The sequence below is a fragment of the Oncorhynchus kisutch genome, linkage group LG11, assembly GCF_002021735.2.
Source record: "Oncorhynchus kisutch isolate 150728-3 linkage group LG11, Okis_V2, whole genome shotgun sequence".
In the NCBI taxonomy this organism is placed as follows: domain Eukaryota; kingdom Metazoa; phylum Chordata; class Actinopteri; order Salmoniformes; family Salmonidae; genus Oncorhynchus; species Oncorhynchus kisutch.
The window spans coordinates 27,547,812-27,559,536 of NC_034184.2; the positions used below are offsets into that span (position 1 = coordinate 27,547,812).

Sequence of the window (11,725 nt, forward strand, 5' to 3'; positions counted from 1 at the left end):
TGTGGGGAGAGGAGTGTGTGTCTGTGAGGGAGTGAGTATACTGTGGGGAGAGGGGTGTGTGTCTGTGAGGGAGTGAGTATACTGTGGGGAGAGGAGTGTGTGTCTGTGAGGGAGTGAGTATACTGTGGGGAGAGGGGTGTGTGTCTGAGTGAGTGACAGAGTGTGTGTCATTGGGTGTGTGAGAGAGTGAGTATACTGTGGGGAGAGGAGTGTGTGTCTGTGAGGGAGTGAGTATACTGTGGGGAGAGGAGTGTGTGTCTGTGAGGGAGTGAGTATACTGTGGGGAGAGGAGTGTGTGTCTGTGAGAGAGTGAGTATACTGTGGGGAGAGGAGTGTGTGTCTGTGAGGGAGTGAGTATACTGTGGGGAGAGGAGTGTGTGTCTGTGAGAGAGTGAGTATACTGCGGGGAGAGGGGTGTGTGTCTGTGAGGGAGTGACAGAGTGTGTGTCACTGTGGGTGGGTGTGTGTGAGAGTGAGTATACTGCGGGGAGAGGGGTGTGTGTCTGTGAGGGAGTGACAGAGTGTGTGTCACTGTGGGTGGGTGTGTGTGAGAGTGAGTATACTGCGGGGAGAGGGGTGTGTGTCTGTGAGGGAGTGACAGAGTGTGTGTCACTGTGGGTGGGTGTGTGTGAGAGAGAGTGAGACGCTAAGGTCTGCACCGTTGCCTGGTAACTCTGTTTCCAGAGAGTGAATATGGGGGATATTGTGTGTGTAGATGGGGGGTGGAATATGTGTGTGTCCGGGTGCAGTTATGTGTGTTTTTCATGTAACCTGGCATTCAGAGTTCCCTACTGTGGCCATAGCTACACAACATACAGGTATAGAAAACTCTGTGTCCTCTCCCTTCTCTCTCGCCCCTCACCCTTTTTGCCCCTCTCACAGTCCGTCACAGTTTGTCTCCCCCATTGTTGTTTTGGGGGAATGACCACCATTGTGCAGTAACAACATGACTGTAGCTTGTTGACAGGCTGGTCCTCCCAGAGTTCTCACAGACTGTATGTGTGTCAGCCAAGCAGCCGAGCAGAAACCAGACGAGACCTGTGTTTACCACTGGACCTGGCTGGAGCCACTGACTGTGTTCCAAATGGCACCTTATTCCCTGTCTAGTGCACTACTTTTGGCCAGAGCCCATTAAAGTAGTGCACTATGTAGGGGATAGGGTGTCATTTTGGGCACTGCTTCTGTGGAGTCCAAGTCCACTGCATAGCCTACAGAGGGGGGAACCTGAGAAAAACAGTAGTTCGAAGTAGCATTTAAATCATGCATAATAATGGGAGATTTGTGTGAATGTTTGACTTCTCAATTATTTTCTACAGATTTCCTACGCCTTGATTTCAAAGTTTACCGTTGACTTACCAATTAAAGCTCAACCCAATGTGTACACACGCACACGTGTGCTTTAGTGTTTGTGTGTATTGGAGTGATGAACTGAAGCATTGATGTGTTTCCCTCTCAGAGCCCCCCTGCCTGGCTGAGCTGGAGAGGATCCAAGTCCAGGAGGGAGGCAAGAACAAACTGGGTATGCATTATGTTCCTGCATGATTCACGTTTCCCAGATGAACATGTGTGCTTTGTGCTTGAGTGAACATTTGTGTGCCAGTGTGTGCCACACGTTAGTGTACGTATGCGCACAATGTGTGTGTGTGTGTGTGTGTGTGTGTGTGTGTGTGTGTGTGTGTGTGTGTGTGTGTGTGTGTGTGTGTGTGTGTGTGTGTGTGTGTGTGTGTGTGTGTGTGTGTGTGCGTGTGTGTGTGTATCACTGAGGAGTTTCATTTAACAGATGCCAAGCAGAAGGCAGGGATAATCCCCTGATCAGCCCGGTGGATTATAGCTCCATACAGACAAACGGCTAGGGTCTGCAGGAACCAGGGTGTGTGTGCAGTGGTGGAAAAAGTACTAAATTGTCATACTTGAGTAAAAGTAAAGCTACCTTAATAGAAAATGACTCAAGTGAAAGTCACCCAGTAAAATACTACTTGAGTAAAAGTCTAAAAGTAAGTCTAAAAGTATTTGGTTTTAAATATGCTTAAGTATCAAAAGTAAATGTAATTGCTAAAATATACTTAAGTATCAAAAGTACAAGTGAAAATATATGTTTCTTGGGCCTCCCGGAACCCAGAGACTCTGGGTTCGCGCCCAGGCTCTGTCGTGACCGGGAGGTCCGTGGGGTGACGCACAATTGGCCTAGTGTCGTCTGGGTTAGGGAGGATTCGGCCGGTAGGGATATCCTTGTCTCATCGCGCACCAGCGACTCCTGTGGCGGGCCGGGCGCAGTGCGCGCTAACCAAGGTTGCCAGGTGCACGGTGTTTCCTCCGACACATTGGTGCGGTTGGCTTCCGGGTTGGATGGCGCTCTGTTAAGAAGCAGTGCGACTTGGTTGGGTTGTGTCTCTCCCGAGCCCGTACGGGAGTTGTAGCGATGAGACAAGATAGTAGCTACTAAACAATTGGATACCATGAAATTGGGGAGAAAAAGGGGTCAAATTCACACACACAAAAAAAATATATATATATATGTTTCTTATTCCTTATATCCTGTTTTTATTTATTTATGGATAGCTAGGGATATACTCCAACACTCAGACAAAATTGACAAATGAAGCATTTGTGTTTAGTGAGTCTGCCAGATTAGAGGCCGGAATGAGGACCAGGGATTTTCTCTTGATAAGTGTGTGGATTGGACTATTTTCCTGTGCTGCTAAGCATTGAGTACTTTGAGTACTTTGAGTACTTTTGTGTGTCAGGGAAAATGTATGGAGTAAAAAGTACATAATTTTCTTTAGGAATGTAGTGAAGTCAAAAATATAAATAGTGAAGTAAAGTACAGATACTCAAGAAAGGTACTTAAGTAGTACTTCAAAGTATTTTTACTTAAGTACTTTACACCACTGTGTGTGTGATGCTAACCACATGGCAGTGTGTGTCTGTGATACAATGTGGACTGTGTGTGTGATGCAATACACTGTACAAAACATTAGGAACATGACACAGACTGACCAGGTGAATCCAGGTGAAAGCTGTTATCCCTTATTGATGTCACCTGTTAAATCCACTTCAATCAGTGTAGATGAAGGGGAGGAGACAGGTTAAAGAAGGATTTTTAAGCCCTGAGACAATTAAGACATAGATTGTGTGTGTGTGTGTGCCATTCAGAGGGTGAATGGGCAATACAACATATTTAAGTGCCTTTGAACGGGGTATGGTAGTAGGTGACAGGCGCACCGGTTTGAGTGTGTCAAGAACTGCAACACTGATGTTTTTCACACTCAACTGTTTCCGGTGTGCATCAAGAATGGTCCACCACCCAAAGGACATCCAGCCAACTTGACACCACTGTGGGAAGCATTGGAGTCACCTTGGGCCAGCCTATCTGTAGAATGCTTTCCACAACTTGTCGTCCATGCCCGACGAATTGAGGCTGTTCTGAGGTCAAACGGGGATGCAGTTCAGTATTAGAATGGTGTTCCTTGTTAGTAGACTCGGTGTATATCGTGTGTGAGGTGTTTGTGTGTGTTTGCATGTTTATGCGTGCTTGTGCATGCATGCATATCGTGTGTGTGTGTGTGTGTGTGTATACTGTATGTGTGTGTGTTGCTGACTTGGCTAAGCTGTGTATCAAGGCTCCTCAAGGACACGGAGTGGAGCAGAGAGGAGGCCGGGACAATTCTGCCAGTGATACTCTACACAGTTCCCTTGAAAGCCAATCACTCAGGGACTAGAGGGCTGCCTCAGCTGATAAGAACACAACCCAATGCAATGTTATGTCATTTATTTACATGAACACATTTTTCAACTTATTCTGCACTTACATTACAGAAGTCCTATGACATCCTATCCCAATGTCATTCCTTTTTGGGGAGCAAATTCTGACCCTGTGTAGGAGGCTGTTTAAATAGTAATGCATATATTATATTATTATAACATACAGTAGATGCTGATATATTCCAAAGTATCTCAGCAGTCTTGTAAAGGTTAACTAGTCCAGATTCAGAGCATGTCTGTCCTTGTTCTCTTGTTATTAGCCAGCCCCTTGGTGCAGCAGTAGTATGCTGACCATAGAGTATTATAATTAGATTGTCATTCTATCTCTATGGTACTGACTACAGTAATTCACCTCCATCTCCTGACTCCTTAATGAATGGATATGTGTTCATGAAATGTGAAATATGGCTGATGGTTTGCCAGAATGTATAGCTTACTTGCCTACAGATGGAGGATCTTTAATCACCCTGTTACAGGGGAACTTTCCTGCAATACATGACATTTCTAATTTGTATTGTGTTTAAAAAGGCCTTTAAAGTTAAACTTTTTCCTTTAATTATTTTCCTGCTGTAGCAAACTGGCTCAAATGAAGATCTGCCATCTGTATGCAGGTCTAACTGTAGATGTTAACCTGCACACATCAGCAAGTCAAATGCTTTTTGAACATGGATCTCTTGATTCAACAGAATAAATGAAGAAAAATAAAACTCACAATTAACATTTTATTTACAAATAGCCTGGTTCTCCAAATAGCCTGGTTCTCCAAATAGCCTGGTTCTCCAAATAGCCTGGTTCTCCAACAGTGATAAAAAATAAGCACCAAAGACCGAATATAACAAACCAAAAAAGAATGAACAATGCAGTAAGGTGTCATGAACAGGTGTGCCAGTTGAGAGTTGCTCTCTGTTCTCATAAGTGTTGCAGGGCAGTCATTTTCCTGTGTGGTTGAAGGTGGCGATGCCTCTCGGGTACACAGCCAGTGGTTTATTCTGGCAGTCCCCCACGAGCTGCTTCAATTCCTGCTCGCTTCTGCGCAGAAGTTGCAACTTTAATAGCGGTTGACTACCAGCGAGGTACTGCTCCTTCTGCAGTGTCATCCTATGCTGTTGTAGTTGCAAGGCATCGAAGAACTAACAAATTGTGGGTTTTGTCACTGTGGAATAGGTAATATGCCCCACAAACGACAGACAACAGCCCTGTTATTGGCCTTCCCCATGTCCTTCAGGACAGCATCTTAGTAGTTCCACATTTCTGAAGTCCAGAGATCGAAACATGTTAAACACCCATTTGTCTTTAACCTTGTTGCAATAGCCTATTATACATATTATACTCACATTACTAATTGTATATAATTATTAGCCTATTAGTAGGGCCTATTTTGTTAGATTATTTAGTGTTATTAGTAGTATAATAACATTGCATGTACTAATGAAATGACTGGCCTACAGACATCTAGACAAGTACATACCCATGGCAAATTCCGGTGCTCTTCTGCGTTGTTTTTTTACCCTTGCCCATCGGACGCCCAATCCATGTGTCCTCAAAGTTGGCCACAAATGTGGACAGCGCCGGGTCCTGAAAGAACAGATTTTGCTTAATCTCCTTGAAACATCTCACCACTTCAGCGGGCGGGGACAAATGTTAGCCTGTGAAGCATCTTGATGTGGAGGGCGAAGTCGGGTCTCTCCAGGACTTTGATGCCACTTCAGGACAGCGGGGCAGTTGCTGCCTAAAAAGTGGACCCAGATGGAAGAAGCATCACTGGTTGTGGATTCCCGGAAACACCTTCTTGAAGGCCTTTACGGGAGCTGCTGGCTTGAAGTCAGTCATGACGGATTCTGCTTTCAGATCCAGGTTCAAGTTCTTCAGTGCAAGGAAGGCACGAGTGTATGTCCGCAAAAAAATACAAAATAGTAGGCTGTTGTATGTTGATGTTTACCCCCCATTCAAAACCATATTTTATGGTTTTGAATGCATCACTAACTGAAACTACCTATTTCCACTTGCATTGCTACGTTCTCCAAAAATCTAGACAGATTTGTATTCTTATTCTCAACCTTGCTTAATAACCAGCTAAAAAATGTTTTAAAGGTTTGGAGGAAAAACACAGCCCAGGGATGTCGAAAACAAGCAACAACAAAAAAAGAGTCAACTATCCCTTTAAAACAACTTCAATAGGCTAGTGAAGGATGATGCCTACCTCAGAATTATTGGGCAACATAATAATGGCTGCTGCAATCACGTGTTCCTGTCGCATCAGGTCGTCTTCATTTGGTGAATATGTGGGAATTCCATGGATGGTATTCACCTGCTGGAACAGACGTGGGACCTTCTCGAATGTTCCGTTGGCAAGCCAGGGATCGCAGTTGCACAGGAATTCCAAGTTGTCTTTGGTTGTTAAGATCAGAAGCCTGTCTGGGCCTGGCCCACTGTTGTGTTGGAGGAACAGATCTCCACAATGTGTGGTTTAATAGAGCTCAGATATTACGAGGTTGGAGAGGGTTGCAGGTCTAACCTGGCCTCCACCCACTGCCGTACCATTGCCCCCAGGAACGGGAGTCGGTACCGGCGACATCTGCTTGTCTTTGTTCTTCTGCCGGTGCCTCTGTATACACCTTTTCAAGTTATTTTCTGAGGGCAAATAATGCCTTACAACACCTGTCACGGCCCGATGTAGCAGGCTCCAAAACATGCAGCGTGCTTTCCTCAGTCTCCAAACTCCTCTTCTTCAAGTTGTTCAGTACCTGTCGGACTTCAATCTGCTTTCCATCCGGGATGTGGTTGTGGTCTCCAGATTCCTTGGAGATAACCCTGTCAATGAGGACAATGCAACCTCGGCACGAGTATGAATGGCACTCGGTGCATTTCCAGATTGATTTGTTGGCCATGATCTTGTTTCTTTCTATAGGTGTATCCGCCCCAGGATTCTGCTTCCACGCACAGAGAGTACAAACTTGAGTTCTGTAGTTCCAAAGTTGGGTCTCATTGTAGCTCCATTGGACCTCCTCAGAAATGTTTGTAAAACGATCTTAGGGTTATTAGCATTCTAGTGATTTGCTGGTCTATTGTTGGACTATCAAGGTCCCTCCACACAATGGGTCTATTCAGTGTGCATTATGTTCCTATTCAGATGCATTTCAGAAGTGTTAATGTTGGGAAAGAATGTGCACCTATAGCTGCACCCACAGCAGTTAGGCCTATTATAGGACACAGGTGTTCATGTTTGGATCACCTTCATGACTATATATATTACTTTCTACAATCATGTGAAAACGAGCCTTTTTGTCATGTGAAACGACCAAGCTGTCTTCTAATGCAAACCACAAAATGTATAATTAAATATATAAAATCATAGGATAATGAATAGTCAATAATAGACTTGGAATCACAAGTGATTAGTCAAGTCAGTTAAGAACAAATTCTTATATAGAATAACAGCCTAGGAACAGTGGGTTAACTGCCTTGTTCAGGGGCAGAACGGCAGATTTTTACCTTGTCAGCTCGGGGATTTGATCTCGAAACGATTCGGTTACTAGTCCAACGCTCGAACCACTAGGCTACCTGCCGCCCCATATATGTAATGGAGTAGGCTAATGAAAATGTAACATCACATACACCGCAATGCAAATCTAGATTTATTCGGTCTAAAAAAGCATGTGTGCCTCCATATGTAACTTCCCTTTGTTTGTGTGTGTCTTAGGCCTGTTCATCCCTAGCTGTGATGAGGATGGATACTATAGAAAGCTACAGTGTGATCAGGCCAGGGGAGAGTGCTGGTGTGTCGACCAACACGGTGGGGAACTAGCCAGCTCCAGAATCCATGGCAACCCTGACTGTGGTAAGACCCCCATCAGTGTTCAATTGCTCTCAAATCTCAAACTGATGGTGAAAACCCTGGCACACACTCCATATAGAACCTCACGCACATACTTGGGTTGGCTACAGACCATCACACACAAGCGGTACGCCAAAACACACACCCTCACACCCTCAGTATTGATACCCATACACTGTCGAATGATCAGTATTGACCCGTCACACACACTCTGTACCCCAACACATGCTCAAACACTCGTTGCAGAACCTCGACACACACCGTCTATATTGATTGTCATACACACTCGATACAAATCCCTACACACACTCAGTACAATGCACCCTTTATGCGTCAGCTAGGGCTCAGGTCCACAGCACCACTAGCAGTCAGGCACAGTGCCACATTCAAACCATGTTGTCAGGGATCATTTGCATTCTAAAGGGTCGCTTGTCGCTGAGAGAAAAGTCTTTCAAGATAAATGGTTGTCTGGCTGTACGGAACCTGCTCCTGATAAGAATGGCTCCCCTGGCAGTGTCCAGAAATAGCCATTAAAAGCCAGACAAAGTCAAACACATGCCCTTTACCTCACCACTGTCAAATTCACTCAGTGTTCTTTTAAGCAAATGTATTTCTCGGATTAAATAGATGGAATTGATCAAAGCCAGGAAGTATACATGCAGGGAACAGAAGTCAACTTCGAATGAAATGTCATATTTGGATACAGGTACATTGATTAATTCAATCCCTGTCTTCCTTCTCCCATCCTTCTGTCTGTCTTCCTCTTCTCCCATCCCTCTGTCTCTCTGTCTGTCTTCCTCTTCTCCCATCCCTCTGTCTGTCTCTGTCTCTCTTCCTTCTCCCATCCCTCTGTCTGTCTTCCTCTTCTCCCATCCTTCTGTCTGTCTCTGTCTCTCTTCCTCTTCTCCCATCCCTCTGTCTCTCTTCCTTCTCCCATCCCTCTGTCTCTCTTCCTTCTCCCATCCCTCTGTCTCTCTTCCTTCTCCCATCCCTCTGTCTCTCTATCTCTCTTCCTCTTCTCCCATCCCTCTGTCTGTCTCTGTCTCTCTTCCTTCTCCCATCCCTCTGTCTGTCTTCCTCTTCTCCCATCCTTCTGTCTGTCTCTGTCTCTCTTCCTCTTCTCCCATCCCTCTGTCTCTCTTCCTTCTCCCATCCCTCTGTCTCTCTTCCTTCTCCCATCCCTCTGTCTCTCTCTCTTCCTCTTCTCCCATCCCTCTGTCTGTCTCTCTCTCTCCCTCTTCTCCCATCCCTCTGTCTGTCTCTGTCTCTCTTCCTTCTCCCATCCCTCTGTCTGTCTCTGTCTCTCTTCCTTCTCCCATCCCTCTCTGTCTCTGTCTCTCTTCCTCTTCTCCCATCCCACTGTCTCTCTTCCTTCTCCCATCCCACTGTCTCTCTTCCTCTTCTCCCATCCCACGGTCTCTCTTGCTCTTCTCCCATCCCACGGTCTCTGTTCCTCTTCTCCCATCCCACTGTCTCTCTTCCTCTTCTCCCATCCCACTGTCTCTCTTCCTCTTCTCCCATCCCACTGTCTCTCTTCCTCTTCTCCCATCCCACTGTCTCTCTTCCTCTTCTCCCATCCCTCTGTCTGTCTCTGTCTCTCTTCCTTCTCCCATCCCTCTGTCTGTCTTCCTCTTCTCCCATCCTTCTGTGTCTTCCTCTTCTCCCATCCTTCTGTCTGTCTCTGTCTCTCTTCCTCTTCTCCCATCCCTCTGTCTGTCTCTCTCTCTTCTCCCATTCCTCTGTCTGTCTGTCTCTCTTCCTCTTCTCCCATCCTTCTGTCTGTCTCTGTCTCTCTGTCTGTCTTCCTCTTCTCCTATCCTTCTGTCTGTCTCTGTCTCTCTGTCTGTCTTCCTCTTCTCCCATCCTTCTGTCTGTCTCTGTCTCTTTGTCGCTCTTCCTCTTCTCCAGATGAGGCGCTGACATATTCAGGTGATTTTGGCAGTGGGGTAGGATGGGAGGATGAGGAAGAGAAAGAAGCAGAGGAGAATGAAGAGGAAGAGGAAGGAGAGGCGGATGACGGAGGATATATTTGGTAGAGGTGAAGAAATAATGGAGTCTAGCTGGTCCAACATTACTACCGGAGCATCTCAACTTCTCTTGCTTCTCTGTCTCTTACACACACACACACACACACACACACACACACACACACACACACACACACACACACACACACACACACACACACACACACACACACACACACACACACACACACACACACACACACACACACACACACACACACAAAAATTATGATCCCGAAAACACACTCTGAACAACACTGAATCAGTCCTGGACTAAGGGAGGGGGTTGGAGGGACAGATGGGGGGTGGGTGTAGTGGCGTGACAATGTGTGATATCAATAGCTAGCAACTGTGGTCTGACGAGTCAGGAGATGTGTCCTAAATACCTGGGAATATCTTGGCTCTTTTTTCTGTTGTATGTACAAGACAACTTTCTCATGGAGCAGTTTTTAGCAGCTTAAAATGTTTTATTAAAGGCAGGAAGCAACTGGAGGTTATGTGCTCATGTTAGGAACTGGAGACGCAATTGGATGCATCTCAGTAGTCAAAAGTGGCATCCTCCCCTTGCTTCCGTTCCTTCATTTCCTCCTTTCTCTGCACTGATGTGAACAAACTGGACAGGCAATTATAGTCAGGCTTTCACCTTACTGTTTTCACCAACCCGGGGCTTTCAGTTCAGGGCAGATGGAGAGGAGACAAAGAGAGGAGTCCACTTTAGACTAATTGCATATTCCTATTGCATCCTTTGACTTTCCCCATTCCATCCCGTATGCTTCACCTCATATGACAGTAGTGCTCTGTCTCATCAAGTCTAATAGAATAAAGTTTCTCACGCTACACTCCTAAATGTGAATAAACTGTGTATCTGAAGACAGCCATTATTATTATTAGTCCTGTATTGCTAATGCCTTGAGAGACTGGCAGACTGTACTGCTTGATTGACAAGTTTCCATTGTATTATCTGCAGATCAACATTGTGTTTAATAATAAAGATTAATTGGTTCTATGTGGCCCAACAAGGCCACCATATTCCTCTGTCATACTGTTCTTCCCTTGGCTAAAAACCGACGCTGGAGATGAAAAGCAGGTACGGGAAAGTTGAACATTTAATGTAGGACAGACATGGAACAGGACAAGAACAGCGTCAGAACCAGGTAACAAAATGACTTATGAACATTAATGCAGCTGTGGGGAACAGAGCTAGGGAACTGACAAATACAGGGGAGGTAATAAACAGGTGATTGAGTCCAATACATCGCTGATGCGCGTGACGAGATGAGGGAAGGCAGGTGTGCGTAATGATGGTGGCACGAGTACATAATGCAGGGCAGCCTGGCGCCCTACATTTCACATAACCTTTTTCTGCAGTTTCTGAGGCTTACATCTATAGGAGGCTAGAAAACATATATTACATTGTATGTAAATAATGTACATTGTGTGTACACTTTTTAGCTGAAACATGATCTAGGTTGTATATTGCAAATCTTCAATTCTAGAAAACCAATACCATAGATGCCCCTTCTACCCAGCATCCTGAAGACATTTCGCAGCTCCTTTACCTGTAAGCTACTGCCATGTAAACCAGTAACCGTGGCGCTTTATGTTGTCATATGTAGGTATGAGCCTTCAGCTTTCCCAGTCCCTCGTAGCTCTACTGCCTGGTATTGTGCTATTTGAAATGGACAAGTAATCAATCATTTTAAATCATGTTTCTCGGCATCATAGTTCTGCCATGATGGAATCTGGTAATGGCCCGGTGGGGTCAAGAGTCTACAACAGATTTGGAGTCAAATGCTATTTAAAATCTTTCAAAAACTTTTGAGTATTCATGAAGTGCAAGTTGGGTGATGTTTTCAGTTTTGTGACTATTCTATTGGTCCTTTGCATCAGGCAAGATAAATCAAGCCTAGCTAAAGTATTTTCAATTACTTCAAATAGTAAGGTTTGGCATCTATGCCTTTTTTCTGACGCTCCTCTCCGAGTGCAGGGGAGAGAATAACAGATGTGTGACAGCTTTTATATCTGAGCTACCCAAAGATGCCAATCAGTCTGTGCAACATGTCAGATAATCAGATTTCTCGTCCCATCCTGCCTGGCTGGA

General features: G+C 45.2%; 1 protein-coding gene across 2 annotated transcripts in view; it reads left to right on the forward strand.

Moving 5' to 3' along the window:
* LOC109898886 (testican-2-like) overlaps positions 1–10,656 on the forward strand; it is a 67,653-nt gene extending 56,997 nt beyond the window's left edge. For both annotated transcript variants that reach the window (XM_031835557.1, XM_031835556.1), the window contains 3 exons: positions 1,457–1,519; positions 7,463–7,600; positions 9,506–10,656. In XM_031835557.1, the coding sequence (XP_031691417.1) occupies positions 1,457–1,519; positions 7,463–7,600; positions 9,506–9,633 (329 nt within the window). In that variant the 3' untranslated portion in view covers positions 9,634–10,656. The remainder of the gene's footprint in view (positions 1–1,456; positions 1,520–7,462; positions 7,601–9,505) is intronic.
* Positions 10,657–11,725: the final 1,069 nt, after the last annotated feature.